Source organism: Pelophylax lessonae (assembly GCF_965119305.1).
Source record: "Pelophylax lessonae genome assembly, chromosome: 9".
Classification (NCBI taxonomy): domain Eukaryota; kingdom Metazoa; phylum Chordata; class Amphibia; order Anura; family Ranidae; genus Pelophylax; species Pelophylax lessonae.
Window position 1 is genome coordinate 175053240 of NC_138776.1, and position 21996 is coordinate 175075235.

The 21996-nt window shown below is 44.4% G+C and overlaps 1 protein-coding gene, 1 long non-coding RNA gene and 1 pseudogene across 3 annotated transcripts in view; all 3 read left to right on the top strand.

The window, feature by feature from the left end:
• Positions 1-21996, top strand: part of LOC309564720 — a 626554-nt gene that overhangs the window by 81661 nt on the left and 522897 nt on the right. The window lies entirely within an intron of this gene.
• Positions 17035-21996, top strand: part of LOC309562546 — a 33081-nt pseudogene continuing 28119 nt past the window's right edge. Inside the window, exon 1 of the transcript in view lies at positions 17035-17131. The product of the transcript in view is annotated as an uncharacterized misc_RNA (transcript). The remainder of the gene's footprint in view (positions 17132-21996) is intronic.
• Positions 17156-18843, top strand: LOC309563327 (uncharacterized protein; the record flags this gene model as incomplete). The annotated part of the gene is made up of 3 exons (XM_082267724.1): positions 17156-17258; positions 18372-18422; positions 18704-18843. The coding sequence occupies 3 exons, from the start codon at positions 17156-17158 to the stop codon at positions 18841-18843; spliced, it is 294 nt and encodes a 97-aa protein (XP_082123850.1).

Consider the following 21996-nt stretch of genomic DNA (forward strand, 5'->3'; position numbering starts at 1 on the left):
TGGAAGAGTGGCAAGAAGAAAGCCATTTCTTAAAGATATCCATAAAAAGTGTTGTTTAAAGTTTGCCACAAGCCACCTGGGAGACACACCAAACATGTGGAAGAAGGTGCTCTGGTCAGATGAAACCAAAATCAAACTTTTTGGCAACAATGCAAAACATTATGTTTGGCATAAAAGCAACACAGCTCATCACCCTGAACACACCATCCCCACTGTCAAACATGGTGGTGGCAGCATCATGGTTTGGGCCTGCTTTTCTTCAGCAGGGACAGGAAAGATGGTTAAAATTGATGGGAAGATGGATGGAGCCAAATACAGGACCATTCTGGAAGAAAACCTGATGGAGTCTGCAAAAGACCTGAGACTGGAACAGAGATTTGTCTACCAACAAGACAATGATCCAAAACATAAAGCAAAATCTACAATGGAATGGTTAACAAATAAACATATCCAGGTGTTAGAATGGCCAAGGCAAAGTCCAGACCTGAATCCAATCGAGAATCTGTGGAAAGAACTGAAAACTGCTGTTCACAAACGCTCTCCATCCAACCTCACTGAGCTCGAGCTGTTTTGCAAGGAGGAATGGGAAAAAATGTCAGTCTCTCGATGTGCAAAACGGATAGAGACATACCCCAAGCGACTTACAGCTGTAATCGCAGCAAAAGGTGGCGCTACAAAGTATTAACTTAAGGGGGCTGAATAATTTTGCACGCCCAATTATTCAGTTTTTTATTTGTTAAAAAAGTTTGAAATATCCAATAAATTTCATTTCACTTCATGATTGCGTCCCACTTGTTGTTGATTCTTCACAAAAAAATTACAGTTTTATATCTTTATGTTTGAAGCCTGAAATGTGGCAAAAAGTCGCAAAGTTCAAAGGTTCAAAACTTGTGCAAGGCACTGTATATATATATATATATATATTGTAACAGGAAGTCAGCTAAATCTGGGAATGTAGTCACAGGAAGGAGATACATTTCCACCTGATTTAGAAAGTCCATTAATTAATTTAGGGTGTTGGCTACAGAGCTAGCCAGCAGGAAGTTGAAAGGCCTTCACCTGTTCAGAATGAGGGAGTTAAGGCTTTATAATTTGTTCAGAGAAATTCCTATTGTTTGCTGCCTCCAGAAGCTGTGTCCTGAAGCCATGTGGGCTGGGAGCAGGAGGACAGTCAGCGTGTGCCTCCCGACAGGATGTGTGGGCCTGGGAGAAGACCCCCCGGAGTGATGTGTGCCCGGGACGGTAACCAAGGGTGAATACGTCTCAAAGGTGAGAAGACGAACTGTTGATGTGAAAGAAACAAAGGACTGTGTTGCCCTGTGAAGCTATTATAAAAGGACTATTGAGTGTCCGCTGTGGGACAAGGAAGTCTGCCCGACGGTAGGTTGGAGACAGACACTTAGGCAGGTTCCAGTTGTGAGAAGGTAGCCGCCCACAGAGGCAAGGATTTATTTTCTGTTTTATTTTATTTTGGATGTTTTGCTGCATACAGCCTGGTGAAGAAAACACCATTTAATAAACCACACTGTTTGTTTGCAAGCACTTGTCGGCTACCTCTCTGGGAAAACGCACCCCCCAAGGGGTCATCCACACCCGCCACCGAGCTAATCCCTTACATATGGTGGAGGTATGCAGTGGGCAGAAGCGAAGATCCCTGCAAGGAAGTGCAAATGTTTGATGAACTTTGTCTGGTGCATGAGATTGCACAATCTATGTGTGCAGGAGAGAAGATCCTGACAGAAAAAAAAAAAAAAAAGTGTTTTAAAGAGACAGGGGTCTCAAAATTTTTTGATGAACTTTGTTGTGTCTGGTGCAAGTGACTGCACAAACTGTGTGCGCAGGAAAAGAGATCCTGCAAGAGAGAGAAAAACTACATGTGTTGAAGAGACAGTGGTCTGAAAATTGTTTGCTGGACTGTGAAAAATTTGTTTGTGGAGTTATTGAAGATGGGGCGGTCCAAACGCCTGAAAAATGCAAAGATAGATGAAATGAGAGACCGGATTCTATGGATGGAGGGGATGTTGCCGTCTGAACCAGCCCCATCCATGCCTAAAGAGAGTCTACTAAAGAGGAAGGTTGTTGTCCCTAGCAACACTGATGAAACTGCTATGGAGACGCAGTGTGCTCAGATGAAAAGTAAACTCAAAATGGAGGAGATGTTGAAACATCTGATTATATCAAATGCAGCTCAACAGCAAGCAAATGCAGCTCAACAGCAGGCAAATGCGGATTTTCAGCAGAGCTTTGCAGCTCAACAAAAGGCTCATCAAGAGAGCATGGCAGGCTGGAAACAGAGACGCCAGCAGCCAATGGAGGCCATCGGTTTGGAGGAAACCGAGTATGTGTGCAGGGCTGAGTTGGATGCCTTGCAACGGAAAATGGAAGAAAAGGAACAAGCCTTGGAATTGCTTAAAATGGAGCATAGAAACTTGCAGGAAACAAATGAACTACTCAAGTCTCATGTGTCACAGTGGGAAGAATCCACTGCTCTTCTTTTGGTCGAGTTGCAAAAACGCAGAGAGACTATAATGGAGAAAGATACCATCCTCATGGAAAAGGAAAGTGAAATTCAGACTTTGCAGAAGCAAAGTATGGCTGATATGTTGGAGTTGCGTAATCAGCTGGAAAAAAGTCTTCAGTCTTTGGGAGCTACAAAAATAGACCTGCAGGAGTCGCAGGAACAGAATGTTGCTCTGGAAGCGACATTGTCTCTCAGCGACAAAGAGAAAAGTGAAAGAGAGGCTAAAATACTGAGTACTGTGTATGAGCTCACTACTTTAAGCAATGTGGTAGATGAATGGCGTGCGGACTGTGAAAGTTGGAAAGGGGAAGCCCAACGTGTCCAGCAGCAGTTAAAGGAGAAAGAAGCCTGTGTGGCAGAATTACATTCTTATTCCCAGATGCTAGCCAATGAGGTGAAGGCTCTTATGCAGGGAAAAGAAGATTGTGAACATAAGAGGGAAAAAGTAGAGGCACAGCTTCTGGAATCGCAAGTCAAGGTGTCAGAAGGTGACCGATTGCGTGCTAAGCTGTCAGAGAAGGCAAACCGACTGCAGGTTGAGTTGGACAATGTCACAAATCAGCTTTCTCAAGCAGACAGCAAATCTAGAGAAATTGCGGAAGATTTTTCTATCTTGGAATCGCAGCTGCAAGACACGCAGGAACTCTTACAGGAAGAGAGGTGTCAAAGGCTGAGTTTTAGCACAAAGCTCAAACAAATGGAAGATGAGAAAAATGGCTTCCTGGAACAATTAAAAGAGGAGGCGGAAGAAAAGAAAAACCTATCAGAGCAAGTCGCAACATTGCAAGCGCAGATAGCGGTTATGAAAAAACGCATGGAAGAAAGCGTTGGTTCATTACAGTGTGTTGAAGATGTGAAAAAGAAGTTTGATCAGATGCTTGGTGAAGAGAAGAATGTGTCTGCAAAATATGCAGAAGAACGCGCACGTGCAGAAACGGAGGTGCGTGATAACGAGAGCAAAGCCCTGTTCTTGGCTCGCTCTTTGGAGGAAGCTCTAGAGTGTAAGGCTGAACTAGAAAGTGTTAAACAGCTGCGTACAGAAATGGAAGAATTGGTCAGCTCCAAGGATGATGTTGTGAAAAGCGTTCAGGAGCTAGAAAAGTCTAAGCGAGCCTTAGAACAGCAACTAGAAGAGATGAAGATTCCGTTGCAGGAACTGGAAGAGGAATTCCAGGCAACAGAGGATCTGTCCCAAAGAGGGGATAGTGTGCCTGATGCAGTTTTTAAAAGGATCAGTGTTTTGGGGTCTGTCCTGAGTGAGCCTCAGAAATGTGACGACATGTGGCTTGAATCACCCTTTTGGAATAAACCGTTCCTTCAAAAACTTCAAGCATTGGAAAATGTATCATTAGAGCTTCAGCAAACAAAGGAGCTGAGTAAGAAATGTGGTGATTTCTCAGTTCAGGCTGAAAACCTAGTGGAGAAAACTAAGGCTGTTGGTGAAAACGTGAAGCAAATGAATAAGTGCCTTTCAGGGAGTGTTTCCAAAATGGAACTGGTGAAAGACGGGTGGCAGAAGTTTGATCGTGATCTTGAGATGCATTCCATGTGGAATTCAGATAGAGAAAAAGAACTAGGTGACCTTGAGCGGTCAAATAGTTCAGCAGAAAGTGCATTGAAGAAACCTGTAAAAGAATGTGTTGCAGTTCCATGCTTCTTCACTGATGCAGAGAGGAGGTCTATAATGGATACCACCCAGATCGCTGGGTTCAACTGTGTTGTTGCCTTTGACCCCTATGTTGGTGGAAGGAAAGTTGATGATGTTCTGGTTGGCTACTTCTGTGAAGAGTTTGGCAAGAAATATAAACTGAATATCAAATCAAATAGTAGGCCTTTACTGCGACTCGCTCAGGAGGGCGAAAAGTTTAAGAAGTTGATGAGTGCAAATGCTTCAGATCTGCCTATGAATATGAAATGTTTGAATGATATTGATATCTCTGGGAAAAGGAACAGGGGTCACTTTGAAGAAATGTGTGACAGCCTGTTGTCTCAATTGGAAAATCCTCTGCACAGCATCTTAGAGCAAGCAAAGCTCAAGAAGGAAGATCATTCCCTTTTACAACAAAAAGTCAATGATTGTGTACAGCTGTATGGAGAGGCAACTCAAGTCACAGAGGGATGTCAAGAGTCCCTACTTGGAACAAAGCTTAGTGAAGCAAAGGTTCTCAAAGTTGTGTGGAAAACATTTATGGATTGCAGAGAGAGGCGTCTTAAGAATGTTGAAGACATTAAGACTAGCCCAATTGAGTTGCCTATGGATCACGGTCCTCCGTGGTGGATTGGACAGACGGTTATGAGGGACAAGCTGTCTGACATTTATGAGAAAGCTGTCAATGAAGATGACAGAAACGAGAAGGAGCGAAATGATGCCAAAAATGCAGTTGAAGAATGTGTATATGAGATGAGAGACAAACTGTGTGGCATTTATGAGAAATCCGTCAATGAAGATGACAAAACAGTTTCATCCGGAAGCTTGAGGATAATAGGAGGCTTATCAGTGAGTCAGCAGTGCTTGACACATGCGTGCCTGGAAATCTGTGTCCCAACCCTAGGGTTGAAACAAGAGGGGGGGGTATGTAACAGGAAGTCAGCTAAATCTGGGAATGTAGTCACAGGAAGGAGATACATTTCCACCTGATTTAGAAAGTCCATTAATTAATTTAGGGTGTTGGCTACAGAGCTAGCCAGCAGGAAGTTGAAAGGCCTTCACCTGTTCAGAATGAGGGAGTTAAGGCTCTATAATTTGTTCAGAGAAATTCCTATTGTTTGCTGCCTCCAGAAGCTGTGTCCTGAAGCCATGTGGGCTGGGAGCAGGAGGACAGTCAGCGTGTGCCTCCCGACAGGATGTGTGGGCCTGGGAGAAGACCCCCCGGAGTGATGTGTGCCCGGGACGGTAACCAAGGGTGAATACGTCTCAAAGGTGAGAAGACGAACTGTTGATGTGAAAGAAACAAAGGACTGTGTTGCCCTGTGAAGCTATTATAAAAGGACTATTGAGTGTCCGCTGTGGGACAAGGAAGTCTGCCCGACGGTAGGTTGGAGACAGACACTTAGGCAGGTTCCAGTTGTGAGAAGGTAGCCGCCCACAGAGGCAAGGATTTATTTTCTGTTTTATTTTATTTTGGATGTTTTGCTGCATACAGCCTGGTGAAGAAAACACCATTTAATAAACCACACTGTTTGTTTGCAAGCACTTGTCGGCTACCTCTCTGGGAAAACGCACCCCCCAAGGGGTCATCCACACCCGCCACCGAGCTAATCCCTTACAATATATATATATACACACACTTTTAGGTGATACAAAAAATCCCTTGGAATATGTTCCCAAATGTGCACATGTATCCGCGGGGAAGTCTAGATGTACGGATGTGCATTAAGGCCTCAGGGTTAATGAGAGCCATATTACACCTAAGTAGACAATGTGCAACATATGTAAAATATTGTTACACCCCTGTAAAAAACATATTGTAGCTTAAGGACAGGAACTACATAAATGCAGCAAACACAAACTATCACACTATGACGGGAGTCACTTTGGTTGGGGGGCCCTTGGAACCCAGCTTACTTTAGAGAGGTTGGGAAATCCCTGTCTCGGCTCCCTAGGCCCTTCTTATGTGTAGGTCACCCTGTGTCTATTATGGGCACAGGGTGGCCAAGAAAATTATGGACTTAATGGACACTGAGAATATGGTTTAGATTACTCAAATGGGACAGTAATACTTGTCAACAATATATCTTAAAGAATATATGAAGACTCTGGGACTCTAGGCCTAGCTGCCTATTGCACAATAAGGCTTCACACAGTCAGACTCCTAGCAGATGCTAATATCATCAGCTGAATCACCTGTCTTCCACACATCGTAATTATACTGAATTGTTTTAGTCTTGTTGAAAAAAAAAAAAAAAAAAAAAAGTTTGGGACTTTAACCACTTTAATACAGGGCACTTCCCTCCCTTCCCGCCCAGGCCAATTTTCCCCTTTTAGCGCTGTTGCATTTTGAATGACAATTGCGCGGTCATGCAACACTGTACCTTCACCAAATTTATGTCATTTTCCCCCCATAAATAGAGCTTTCTTTTGGTGGTATTTGATCACCTCTGCGATTTTTACTTTTTGCTAAACAAATAAAAAAAGACCGAAAAGTTTAAAAAAAAAAAAAAAAAATTTTGTTTATGTTATACAATTTTGTAAATAAATAATTTTTTTCCTGCACTGATGAGCACTGATGAGACTGCACTGACAGGCACTGATGAGGAGGCACTGATGGGGTGGCACTGATGGGGTGGCACTGATGGGGTGGCACTGATAGGTGGCACTGATAGGCGGCACTGATATGCGGCACTGATAGGCACTGATATGTGGCACTGATAGGTAGCACAGATATGCAGCATTGGTGGGCACTGATAGGCGGCACTGCTGGGCACTGATAGGCGGCATTGATGGACACTGATAGGTGGCACTGACGGGCATTGATAGGTGGCACTGACGGGCACTAATGGGCACTGATAGGCGGCACTGGTGGGCACTGATGGGCACTGATGGGCGGCACTGATCGGCACTGACAGGCGGCACTGATGGGCACTAATGGGCACTGATAGGCGGCACTGGTGGGCAATAATGGGCACTGGTGGGCGACACTAAAGGATGGCAGTGATGGGCACTTGTGGGCAGCACTGATAGGGAGGACACTGGTGGGCATCACTGATGGGGAGGGCAATGGGGGGCTCCCTGAGCCCTGATTGCCATCCCTGGTGGCCATAGTGGGCATCCCTGGGGTCATAGTGGGCATCCCTGGGGTCATAGTGGGCATCCCTGGTGGATCTAGTGGCATCCCCCCCCGAGGGTCTGCACTGGTAATCAATGATCTGATTACCAGTGCCGACCCCCCCCCCCCTGTCAGGGGAGCCGCCGATCGGCGCTCCTTTACTCGTGCCTGTCAGGCACGAACTAAGGAAAGCCGATCAACGGCTGTTCCTATTTACTATGTGACCAGCCGTGATTGGACACGGCTGATCACATGGTAAAGAGCCTCCGTCAGAGGCTCTTTACCGAGATCGGAGATGCAGGGTGTCAGACTGACACCTCGCATCACCGATCGCCGCTCTGCGCGCCCCCGGGGGGCGCCCAGAGCGGAGTTATCCTGCCGCCGTCATATGACGTCCGGTCAGGATAACTCAACCACATTCCCGCCGTCAATCTGTAATAGGGCGGGCGGGAAGTGGTTAAATGAGACATATAGTAAGGAAGTCTCCATCCCTGGATCAATATGAGAACATGGGGGAAAAAAAATTTGGGACTTTAATTGAGGCAAAATGGCGTTGGAAGTTTAAACATGGTTGAAAACCATATGTTTATTAAATGATAACACATTGAAAGAAAATATATATCGAGGGCAACATTCATATGCACCACCACATGTATAACACCCAGCAGTACAATAGACAATCAAGGTAAAATAGTACATGGTAAAATCATAAGGGACATGACCATTTGGTAATTATAGGGATACATGATTGAAGCCCATTTGGTAATAGCAGAAACATGACATATTCCAAAGTTGACATCTAGTGCTGTTTATTCATGCATATCGTAGAGCATAGCAGTGTGCCATCGTGATAGCAACTAGAAAAGTATGGTCAAATTCAGATGCATCATAAGGCCCTACGCGTTTCGTGATCATCATCACTTCTTCAGGGTGAATGCATCTTAGATATAGCCACTGTATATAGGACGGTAGTCCGTCATAAAAGGGGGGATGCCCATGTAGTCTGCCCCGGGAGTTGTAGTAGAGACTGAGTATATGAGCCCAGAGCGCATACAGGTACCTCCAAAGGGAAAAAAATAGTAAATGACAGTAGTGAGGGATGGGCCCCAGTAATAGGACTAGTACTAAATATGTAATGAGGGGGTAGCAAATGATTGCAATAGCTCCTTTACTCTTATAGTACAAATAATAATACGGGGGGACCCTAAAATCGAAAGAAATGGTAAAAATAGTAAAGGAACCAAAAGTATGTATGGTAAGATGTGAAAGAATATAGGTGAAAATGGTGAAAAAAAAAAGGGGGGGGTGCAAGGTGAAAGTGAATGTAAGGATAGGAACAGGCAATAAGGATATAAACCTGTATTAATTGGCACTTAACCGCAAGTGGATAGAGAAACAAAGTAAAAGAAAATAACCACCAGTGTGCTGTACCAGACTGCCAAGAGTGGCTGAAAAAGAAAGTGAATTACCTCAACAAAGAGCATGACCCGGTGTGTGTGCTGTGTGAGACGCCAAAGAAATGGCTGGTAAGACATGGAGACCTTATGAGCCCTGGGCGATCCAAAAAGTCCCGCTTAGCGTCACGCAGGCATGACGAGGGGGGAGGGAGGAACAGTTTCAATCGAGCAGCCCATGTTGCTCGAAGAGATCGTGCGCCTCCCATGTTTCAGCCAATAGGATGGAAAACAACCACCGGCAAAGGGACGCTGAGGGCGTTAGAGGCACGGCGTGTGGGCGTAGCGCGGATGCGATTACAGCACATCCGCCCCAGCCACCTCACCCAACAGGGTGCACAAAGGGGGGGAAGGTGCCAAAGCGCATCGCAGCTCCCGGACCAGACGGGGGCGCCCAAGCAGTAAAACTTGTATATAATAATAAGAAGTATAAAAAGGTAATAATAGTGTGGAATCCTATATGGTAAAACAACCATAGTGCCTCCATCCCTATGCATATGAAAAAAACAAAAAACAAAAAGTTTGGGACTTTAACTACTTGCCTTCTGTGCACTTAAACACCCTTCCCATCCAGGCCAATTTTCAGCTTTCAGCGCTCTCACACTTTGACTGACAATTGCGCGGTCATGCTACACTGTACCCATATGAAATTTTTATCATTTTTTTCACACAAATAGAGCTTTCTTTTGGTGGTATTTAATCACCTCTGGGTTTTTTATTTTTTACAAAAAAAAGAATAAAGACAGAAAATTTTGAAAAAAAAAAAGTTTTTCTTATTTTCTGCAAGTAAATTTTGAAAATAAATTTTTCTCCTTCACTGATGTGCGCTGATGAGGCGGCACTGATGGGCACTGATAGGCTGCACTGATGGGCACTGATGAGGTGGCACTTATGGGCACTGATGAGGTGGCACTTATGGGCACTGATGAGGAGGTACTAATATGCCGCACTGATGAGCACTGAGAGGCGGCACTGATAGGCGGCACTGAGAGGCGGCACTGATGAGCACTGATAGGCGGCACTGATGAGCACTGAGAGGTGGCACTGCTGGGCACTGAGAGGTGGCACTGCTGGGCACTGAGAGGTGGCACTGCTGGGCACTGAGAGGCGGCACTGAGAGGCGGCACTGACGGGCACTGATAGGCGGCACTGATGGGCACTGGCGGATGGCACTGGACACTGACGGGTGGCACTGATGAGCGGCACTGATGGGCAGCACCATCAGTGCCCACACTCAGTGCCCATAGTGCTGCCAGTCAGTGCTCATCAGTGCCTAGATGAGCAGGCACTGATGGGCACTGACTAGCAGCACTATGGGCACTGATTGTGGGCATTGATGGGGGGCACTGATGGCGGGCACGGTGGGCACTGATGGGGGGGCACTGTGTGTGTATTTTTACCTTTAGTAATCAGGGCACTGGTGATCGGTGCCCTGATTACATGTCTCTGTGTCCCCGGCGCTGTGAGGCTCCCCCTCCTTCCTCACACTGCAGGCTCCGTGTGAGGAAGGAGCGCCGGCGATGAGAGATGATCTCATATGTTTACATATGAGATCATCGCTCATTGGACGGCCCGATCACGTGGTGAATGGCCGCTGTGATTGGCCATTCACCACGATCTGTGATCGGCCGTGTCCAAGGGACACGGCCAACACAGATTTTCCCCGCAGCGCGCTCGCGGGAGCGCGCTGGGGGCGTGTCACTGGGAGGCCGTTTAAAAACGGCCTCCCGAAAATTCAAGTCCGCGCTGCAGCCGTATATAGGCTGTAGCGCGGATGGGGGGTGGTTAAATGAGGCATATAGTAAGGAAGTCTCCATCCCTGGATCAATATGAGAACATGGGGAAAAAAAATTTTGTGACTTTAATTGAGGCAAAATGGCGTTGGAAGTTTAAACATGGTTGAAAACCATATGTTTATTAAATGATAACACATTGAAAGAAAACATATATCGATGGCAACATTCATATGCACCCCACATGTATAACACCCAGCAGTACAATAGACAATCAGGGTAAAATAGTACATGGTAAAATCATAGGGATACATGATTGAAGCACCTTTGGTAATTATAGGGATACATAATTGAAGCCCATTTGGTAATAGCAGAAACTTGACATATTCCAAAGTTGACATCTAGTGCTGTTTATTCATGCATATCGTAGAGCATAGCAGTGTGCCATCGTGATAGTAACTAGTAAAGTATGGTCAAATTCAGATGCATCATAAGGCCCTACGCGTTTCGTGATCATCATCACTTCTTCAGGGGCGAATGCATCATAAATATAGCCACTGTATATAGGACGGTAGTCCGTCATAAAAGGGGGGATGCCCATGTAGTCTGCCCCGGGAGCTGTAGTAGAGACTGAGTATATGAGCCCAGAGCGCATACAGGTACCTCCAAAGGGAAAAAAATAACAGTAGTGAGGGATGGGCCCCAGTAATAGGACTAGTACTAAATATGTAATGAGGGGGGTAGCAAATAATTGCAATAGCTCATATATTCGTAATGAAAGGGTAGCAAATGATTGCAATAGCTCCTTTACTCTTATAGTACAAATAATAATACGGGGACCCTAAAATCAAAAGAAATGGTAAAAATAGTAAAGGAACCAAAAGTATGTATAGTAAGATGTGAAAGAATATAGGTGAAAATGGTGAAAAAAAAAAAAAAAAGGGGGGGAGGTGCAAGGTGAAAGTGAATGTAAGGATAGGAACAGGCAATAAGGATATAAACCTGTATTAATGGGCACTTCACCGCAAGTGGATAGAGAAACAAAGTAAAAGAAAATAACCACCAGTGTGCTGTACCAGACTGCCAAGAGTGGCTGAAAAAGAAAGTGAATTACCTTTAGTCTTGTTGCCGGCAGTCTGGTCCTCCAGGCTGGTTTAAGTGCGCTGAGTTAATTAGCATGTTAATGATAACCTTGTCTAGATGGGATTAGCCATGAGTCAGCTGTACCTCCATATCTAACCATTGTATGATGTTTTGGGTAAATATTTGGGTCATTGTTCATGTAGTGACTGACATACTTCTCAAGCGTATAAAAAGTCTGTTTCATGTTCAATAAAGGAGTTAGTTGTTTTTAGATACATACAAGTTAAGTTGTTGGCTAGTTTTGTATGTAGGGCGGCTGGAATCTCTGATATCTATGCCCAAGACTGTAGGAAGCCATATACTGACGGAGCCCACAAACACAATGTGGGCCGCGGTTCCGTTACACACACCATTACCAAGGAAGTCATGAAAGAGGTATAACACTGGAGGACAGGATAGACACCATCAAAAATGTATACACTATATTGTCAAAAGTATTGGGATACCTGCCTTTACACGCACATGAACTTTAATGGCATCCCAGTCTTAGTCCGCAGGGATCACTATTGAGTTGGCCCATCCTTTGCAGCTGCAACTTTTCTGGGAAGGCTGTCCACAAGGTTTAGGAGTGCGTCTATGGGAATGTTTGACCATTCTTCCAGAAGCACATTTGTGAGGTCAGGCACTTATGTTGGATGAGAAGGCCTGGTTCACAGGCTCCGCTCTAATTCACCCCAAAAGTTTTCAATCGGGTTGAGGTCAGGAGGATTCTGTGCAGGCCAGTCAAGTTCCTCCACCCCAAACTCGATTATCCATGTCTTTATGGACCTTGCTTTGTGCACTGGTGCGCAGTCATGTTGGAACAGGAAGGGGCCATCCCCAAACTGTTCCCACAAAGGTGGGAGCATGAAATTGTCCAAAATGTCTTGGTATGCTGACGCCTTTAGAGTTCCCTTCACTGGAACTAAGTGCCCAAGCCCAACTCCTGAAAAACAGTCCCACATCATAATCCCCCCTCTACCACCAGTGCACAAATGAAGGTCCATAAAGACATGGATGAGCGAGTTTGGTGTGGAGGAACTTGACAGTCCTGACCTCAATCCGATAGAACACCTTTGCGATAAATTAGAGCGGAGACAGCGAGCCAGGCCTTCTCATCCAACCTCACAAATACCCTTCTGAAATAATGGGCTCAGTAGGCATATGGTTATTTTGGTGTGGAAGGTAATATAAATGGTGTCTATCCCTAAATAAATACACAATGTGCTGCGTTATTACAAAACCATTCTTGATCTTGAGTAAGAAAATATATACAAATAAAATTAGTGTTGTCCAGAACATAAAATACACTTTTCAGAAAGACAAAAAGTCTCTTGTGAAAATGTTTAAAACACAACACCTCTTTACAGTGAACCATCACCAAGCTGAGACCTAAAATCTGTTTACCAGACTTTAATGACTCCAATAAATAAGCGTCAAAATGCGTATTGCACCAAGGGATTCCTCTGCAACAACCGCCAAACAAGAGGACCCATGTGTGCAGTTAAGTACCCAAGAAGAGAAGTTCAAATGCTCTGCATACTGTAGCATTAAAACTGTAATCCTGTACTAAGGAAGACTAAGTGCACTTTACAAAGAGTAATCAGCGCTGCAAAAAAACATCAAATCCTGCATGAAACATAGAAATGGCTGCCTTCCACTTTGCGTGATGACGTCACAGCAGGCTCTGCCCAATGCATTTCATCAAAGCTGACGTCTACTGGGGCTGCATCTTTGTTATTCACTTTGTTTTTCTTTCACAATAGCGGTTACTTAATTGGATATTTAGTGTCTATGACTGAATATCAGTATCTAAAAATGTTGGGACACCTCCACAACATATGAACTAAGTCTGCAAGACCAATTATGCTTCTAAGGCAACCAGTAGTGTCTCTGCTGGGAAAAAAAAGGTTTTTGCGTTGTACTGTACACTCTATGTAGAATGAAGAGTTGGGTAAGGTTTTATGCCAACAAAAGAAATAACAGTAGGATTGCTCCCAGTATCTTCACCCATGTTTATTCAGAAAAAGAGGATAGGGAATGTGGGACTTTAACGGTACTCAAAACACCATGAATATTAAGAGGTAATCGTAAAGTTTTTATTAAAAAATAACATCTTTATTTTTGATACAATCACAAATGTCTCTGCTATGAAAAAAAAGGGTTTTTGGGTTGTGCTGTACACCAGGCCCGGACTGGCCATTGGGCAGACCGGGCATTTGCCCAGTGGGCCGGGGCCACCCACTCTGTGGCCGGTTGATGATCAGGCCACACAGCCGGAGGTAAGCTGTGCCCACGGCCTGAACAGGGTAAACACAGGCTGCCGCTTATCTACCGCTGTGCAGTAGTGCCTCTGTCTCTTCCGGCTGCAGGGCTGAGCTGTGTATCTCTTACAGCTCAGCCTCAGAGCCGCCACTAACAGATCCCCTCCTGCCCTGAGGATGTGTGGGTGGGAAGTTTAAACACAGAAGAGAAAAGCTGCATAAAGCCTTTTCCTGAGCCTCCATCCTGGGGTGAGTATGCTCACCCTCTCCCCTGCCTCAGTATCTAAAATGAATGTAAGGGGGGCTCTGTGGGGGGTCTCTAATGTAAGGGGACTCTTTGGGGGGTCTCTGGTGTAAGGGCGGGCTCTGTGGGGGGTCTCTGATGTAAGGGGGGCTCTGTGGGGGTCTCTGATATAATGGGAGGGCTCTGTAGGGGGTCTCTAATGGAAGGGGGGCTCTTTAGGGGGTCTCTGATGTAATGGGGGCTCTGTGGGGGTCTCTGATGTAAGGGGTGGCTCTGCGGGGGGTCTCTGATGTAAGGGGTGGTTCTGTGGGGGGTCTCTGATGTAAGGGGGCTCTGTGAGAGGGTTTTTGATGTAAGGGGGCTCTGTGGGGGGTCACTGATGTAAGGGGGGGCTCTGTGAGGGGGTCTCTGATGTAAGGGGGGCTCTGTGAGGGGGTCTCAGATGTAAGGAGGGGCTCTGCAGGGGGTCTCTGATGTAAGGGGGGGCTCTGTGGGGGGTCTCTAATGTAAGGGGGGCTCTGATGTAAGGGGGGCTCTGTGGGGGTCTCTGATGTAAGGGGGAAGCTCTGCGGGGGTCTCTGATGTAAGGGGGGTCTAAAGTAATGGGGCTTCTGTGGGGGGGTCTCTAATGTAAGGGGGCTCGGTGGGGGGTCTCTGATGTAATAGGGGGCTCTGATTTAAGGGGGGACTCTGTGGAGGTCTCTGTTGTAAGGGGGGCTCTCTGATGTAAGGGGGGCTCTGTGGGGTCTGTAATGTAAGGGGGCTCTGTGGGGGGTCTCTGATGTAAGGGGGGTTTGTGGGGGTCTCTGATGTAAGGGGGGCTCTGTGCAGACTCTGATGTAAAGGGGGGGCTCTGTGCAGACTGATGTAAGGGGAGCTCTGTGTGGACTCTGATGTAATGGGGGACTCTGTGTGGACTATGATTTAATGGGGGACTCTGTGCAGACTTTTAAGTAAGGGGGGCTCTGTGCGGACTCTGATGTAGGGGGGCTCTGTGCAAACTTTAAAGTAATGGGGGGGCTCTGTGCGGACTCTGATGTAAAGGGGCTCTGTGCGGACTCTGATGCAAGGGGATCTCTGGGCTGACTCTGATGTAAGAGGGACATGTTCGGACTCTGATGTAAGGGAGCAGGGGCGGGAGGAGCTGGAGATCTGCACAGTAAACAGAGATTAAAAGGGGGGACATGATTCCTAGGGGCACTGTAATCATTACAGTGCCTCTTTACAGTGCAGACCCCTTTATATCACAGTGTCCCCTGTACATTAGAGGACCTACTCTGAATATCCTGTCACCAGCTGTCCCTGCAAATCCCCCCCGGTCACTGAAAAAAATTGACTGCTCAGTCTAAAATGCCCAGGCCTATTTTTTGTCCCAGTCTGGGCCTGCCGTACACTCTATGTAGAATGAAGAGTTGGGTAAGCTTTTATGTGGACAAAAGAAATAACAGTAGGATTGCTCCCAGTATCTTCACCCATGTTTATTCAGAGATAGGACCCAGGTCCTCCTCTCAACCCCCTTTACATGGCGGTGATATCTTAGATATTAGGCTTTGATATAAAAGTTCATATAGTTGGGAAATAAGTACCTTCTTTGCAATAGTTGTTGTTATAATAGATATCAAGGGTGCTTTACAAACCAAGAGCTGTGTAACATGATCCACTATTCCCCTCGCTTCAAGAAGGAGCGCCGCTGCCCATTCCCCCGCAGCACGTATGCTTGGAAACGCGTTGCGCAATTGTAAAGTCATCTCTCCCCACTGCCGGGTCCCTGCATTGCAGACCTCGCTCTGGACTAGTTCCTGCTTTGTTGTTCTTTCTGCTTTACGCCGCGGCCGCTGGATCTTCCATCCACCAGCAGCAGACACAGCAAAAACGTGTTCCAAGGACACAACAGTTGAGGATCGAAATGACCTCTCTGGATACTTTTTACATGCCTTTATTTTTCCCACTAAATGTGAGTTGTGAATCGTCCATCTCTGTTTAATAAATGGTTTTTACTACTGCACTTAGAGGTGCCTCCTGTTTCCTCTTCTCTGCTTCAGTTATAATGGAACCTGGCTTTCTGTTCCTATTGGAGTGCTTCCCTACCACAGGAAAGCAATCCACACAGACTGTTGCCCCCATACTATTAGTAGAGACCATCAATGGATGTTTTCAACAGAAACTGTTCTGTTTGTTATATGTATGGGTAATTCTTTTACTGTTTACTGTGCGCTCTTCCCCTGGTTTTTGTAACATGAGCCAGAGTGGCCAGAGAATGTTTCAGTTGGAGATACTGGTAAACTTTTTGGGATGAAAAGAATGTGAAATTTCTCTTATAATGCCTTAAAGGTTTAAAACCATCCATTCATAGATAATTAATGAATATACTGTACTCTGCTCAAGCACCAGGACTCAAGTCATTGTAGTTCATAATATTATAATGTATATTAGACTAAATTGAGTATACCCCTCATATCCAATATGGTCTTTTGCTACGGTCAAGAGACTTTGAGAACTCTAATTGGCTAAGCAAAGAATATTTAGAGGACAAAGCAAAAAACATGCTCTGATTAGGGTTTTCTCTGTTGGTACTGCCCCATCCAGCTAAATATTGCAGATAGGATGCTATAAAAAACGTTTTGTCATGTAGGATTGCTAGCCCCTCAATGTCCTAAGGCAGTTACGGAGTATCTAGTTTAATACACATCTTAATATCACTGCCCTCACATGACCCACGTGCTGCAATATAAATAGTAATGCTACTAAAATTTTTCAATTTGCACTGTAACACATAATCCTAACAATGCATCAGAAAATAAAACATTTATAAAGTTTAAATCATATTACAGTGTAGGGATATAAATAGCAAAATGCTTAGTAAAGAACAAACAAATGCGTAAATAATAAGCATGTTGACAATAAATCTGTCATTACCAGCCAGTGGTGTAATGTGTTCTAATTCCACCTCCACCTACAGTATATATATGAAAAGGTGCCATCATACATTATTCAAACAACCAAAAAATCTCCTCTGAATTCTCCAAGAAGGAAACCAACCTAAAGACAAATATGTCTGGAATCAAAGGAAAATGTGTTGCCCAGAAGATCCAGTGCCAAGATCCATGCAACCCTTGCCAAAACGTAGTAGTCTGCAAAGATCCATGCCAAGACCGTAAGTGTTGGGTTTAAACTTCATAGTTTTTATACATAAATAAATGTAGAAAGGTTGTATTCACTTCCTACAGTGTAAAATTCTTTCTTTCTCATAATGTCCTGCTAACAATGCTTGGCTAGGCATGTGTGTCAGTTATAGGTTATCATATCAATAACTGTAGATTCATTTTAGCTGGACTTTCCATCTGCTGCCAGGACAAAATCGAGCCAGGCTTAGTGCTTCTCAATAATTTACAGAAAGCCTTGTATTTATATCAATGAATACAACATTTCCTATAAATAGCTGAATTGGAGTTTCTGACACCTTCCTCCCACTTCTCCACCACCAATCAGAGAAAGCCTTGTATTCCAAAAAAAAGTGAATTGCTGAGAATCACTCAGACTGACTCAGTTTTGCTCTGGCAGCACACAGGAAGGTCCAGAGGTACCAGAAAACAACGCTAAACACTGTATGTAGCTGATGATCCATATAGCTGATACAGCACTAACAGAAGCTGCACCAATCAGTAAAGGAAAGTTTGTTTGGGCCACCAATTAGTAAAGAAAAGTTTGTTTGGGCCACCAATTAGTAAAGGAAAGTTTGTTTGGGCCAGCTTGGCCCAAACAAACTATTTACAGTAAAAGTAAACCTGGATATAAGCTTTGAGCAAAGTGTTTTCTCTCCAGGAAAAAAATAGCACTAGATTATATTTTGTATGTTCGGTTACATGATTTACAGTAATATGTAAAAATGAGTTGGAAGAGGAGTTAGACTGCAGAGGTCTGATATGAAATAAACATATGACCTGATGTGCAGAATATCTGACTGAAGTCTACTATATGTCTCAACCCTGTGAAAGTAAGGTCAGGTTTTCTGATTCCACTTACTGCAGGCTACTTTATATCTCCAAGAGCAAAAAACTTGCTCAAGACAATCATGTCATGGTGGTGGTAATACCACTGAGAAGACCATAATGCATTCTAGTTGTAGTAGATTATCAAATTCAGGGTAAACTTAAATTATGCAGATTTAACTATGGTGACAATGTTTGGCTGATAGCATTGAATGTTATTTGGTTAATTTATTTGGTTGTCTGGTATTCTTCTTTAATATATGTTTGTATTTCTTCAGCATGTAAGCCTCAGCATCATCACCATGGCACTGTCTATGTTCGCCAACAAGGTAAGAGGAGCAATAGATTATCGTTTCATGTATTTGGGATACTGAATGAACAGTGTGTACTTTAAAATAAGCCAATCCTCCCATCACTTAGAAATGGGATTCTTCACCGATCGCACACAGAGCACATTTTGAGTTGTTTCTTTTACAGGTGGCTTATCAATGAAGTCAATCTCTCTCTCTCTCCTACTAAATTCATTCTGAGCATTTAAGTTTCAATGGCCTCTGGTCATGAAGGGGTTAGAATGTAATATATGACCAATGAAGGTTTTTTTTCTTGGCAGATCCATGCAATCCATGCAACCCTTGTGTTGTCCCCTGCTGTCCTGATCCTTGCAATCCATGCAACCCATGTGTTGTCCCCTGCTGTCCTGATCCGTGTGATCCTTGCCAGGGACATGGACATATCTGCTGTGATAAATGAAGACATCATGTTTGCGCCTATAATCTAAACTACTCATTTACTTTTCTACAAAATAAACCACACTTATCTCATTGTACGCTGTTAAATTCTGCATCTTTTTGTCTCTGGTTAAATGACCCTGCTCAATAAAAATCTTAGCAACTAATATGTTTTTGCATTTCATTTCTTGTTCTATACTTAATAAATTGTTGGTCTTATCAAACATACTATGAGAAGGTTAAAAAAACATTTAGAAAGGAGATATTTTCACATTTATTTACAGATTAAAGAGGAAGTAAACCCTCCTCTACAACTTGTACCTATAGGTAAGCCTATGATAAGGCTTACCTATAGGTACTGTAAATATCTCCTAAACATGTACCGTTTAGGAGATATTTACCTTACATGTCGCCAGTGACGTCACTGGCGCATGTGCTCTGAAGGAACGGCCGATCGTGCCGTTCCTTCAGAGCCCCGTGCCGTGACTGTCGGCTCTAGCGCGCGTGCGCGGGAGTGACGTCACCGCGGCTCCGGCCAATCAGATGGCCGGATGCCGCGATCCCGGAAGACGGGCGACTAGACATGTCGCCCGTCATAGAGGTGAGTGAGCGGCACGGCGGGGGCTCGTTCTGAGGTAAGTATTGCATAATGAGCTAATATGCGATGCATACTAGCTCATTATGTCTTTCTTTTGCAGGGTGTAAAAAAAAAAAAAAAAACTCAAACGAGTTTACAACCTCTTTAATGCTAAAGGCAATATTGTGTTATATATACAGCATCAAAATGTTAAGATTTTCCTTTTGGTATCATGGTGATGTTTGAATATATTTTTAGGGCAGGAAAAGGTTTTCAATTGCTATACCTTATCATATCCATGACAAAAAATGGCCTAAGCATAAAAAATACCAAGCTTTTTTTCCAAAATGGCTTCCCTCAGAACCTGTTATTTTTTAAAATTTACATTTAGCCATCCCAAAGTCACCAAGCCTAGTAGGCTCACCTGACCCACCTCCCTCTTCCATCCAAGCCCCAGGCTTCCCATTTTGGAAGATATCCTCCCAGAACCCTAATTTGCGTGGGGCCCCTGGGGTGTGCATCCAGCACTCTCTATAACTTCTGAGTCCTTCGGACACAGCTGATCACAGATCAAGGTAAAGAGCCAATCACAGCTGATCAGATGTAACCAGTGCTGCCTATCTGTGCTCATCAATGCCACCTATCAGTGCTCATTAATGCTGCCTATCAGTGCCCATCAGTGCAGCCTGTCAGTGCAAATCAATTCACACCAGTGCAACCTGTCAGTGCCATTTACCAGTTCTTTTTATGGCTGCCTATCGGTGCCCATCAGGGCCACCTATCAGTGCTTATCAATGTCACCTATCAGTGCTCATCAGTGCAGCTTATTAGTGCTTTCTATCAGTGCTCACCAATGCCAATCAGTGCCACCTATCAATGCCACCTATCAGTGCTCATCAATGCCCATCAGTGCCACTTATTGCTAATGATTGCTGCCTATCAGTGCCACCTTTTAGTGCTCATTAATGCCATCTATCAGTGCTCATCAATGCTGCCTATCAGTGCCCACCAGTGGAGCCTAAGGGCGTTGCCTATCAGTGCTCATCAATGCCCATCAGTGCCACCTTTCAGTGCTCATAAATGCCACCTATCAGTGCCCATCAGTGCAGCTTACCAGTGCTGTCTATCAATGCTCATCAATGCCCACTATTAGTGCTCATCAATGCTCATCAGTGCCGCATTTCAGTGCTGCCTATCAGTGCTCATCAATGCCGCCTATCAATGCCCATCAGTATAAACTATCAGTTCTGCCTATCAGTGCTCATCAGTGCTTATTAATGCTTCCTATCAGTGCACATTAGTGCTGTCTATCAGTGCTCATCAATTCCCATCAGTGCCACATATCAATGCCACCTATCAGTGCTCATTGATGCCACCTGTCAGTGCCTATTAATGCTGCCTATCAGCGCTATCTTTCAGTGCTGCCTATCAGCGCTCATCAATGTCGCCTATCAATGTCACCTATCATTCTCATCAATTCCGCCTGTCAGTGCTGCCTATCAGTGCCACCTATCATCCTTGTGTAAACAGATCAATTTCACTTTCAGGCCCCATTCACACCTAATGTAGTGGGACTATACGTTTTTTTGACTCATTTTTCCGTGATGTGCATAGCGCAGCTCATTCATTTCAATAGCGTGCCTTACATCAAGCAAAGTAGCTCATGGGACATTTTGGCATGTTGCGGTTTGCATATTTTTTACAAAGCAAAGAATATTTAGAGAACAAAGCAAATTACAGGCTCTGATTAGGGTTTTCTCAGTTGGTATTGCCCCATCCACCTAAATGTTAGACGGGATGCTATAGAATATGTTTTGGCATGTGGGATTGCAAGCCCCTCCATGTCCTTAGGCAGTTGCTGACTAGGTAGTTTAACCACTTTTGGACCAGAAGGTTTTGCCTCCTTAATGACCAGGCCATTTTTTACAATTCGGCACTGCGTTATTTTAACAGACAATTGCGTGGTCATGTGATGCTGTACCCAAATAAAATTGATGCCCTTTTTCCCCACAAATAGAGCTTTCTTTTTGTGGTATTTGATCACCTGTGCCATTTTTCTTTTTTTTTTTTGCGCTATAAATAAAAAAAGAGCGACAATTCAGAAAAAAAAAACCTTATTTTTCACTTTCTGCTATAAAATATTCCCAAAAAATAAAAGTAAAAATGTTTCATCCTTTTAGGCCAATTTGTATTCTGCTACATATTTTTGGTTAAAAAAAAATCCCAATAAGCGTATTTTGATTGGTTTGCACAAAAGTAATTGTGTCTACAGACTAGGGGAAAGAATGCCATTTTTATTTATTATTTTACTAGTTATGAACACAGAGACCTGTGATCCTAAATAGGAGGATCACAGGCGGTCTGTGTTCATTCCAGAGAGAACAACAATCTGCTGTGTTTATGTGTTTACAACAGCAGACTGTCATTCTCTCTCAGTGGGGAGTGATCGTGGGTGCCCAGCAGGAATCGTGGCTGCTGGTCCCATGGATCAGCTTCCCCGTTTTCTAATGGGTTGTGGGCATGTGCCTCCAGCAGTGCGTGCTTTCCCCCCAGGAGCAGTTACGGCGGTTTGCAAAGTTGAGCCAGCCTGCTGCAGTA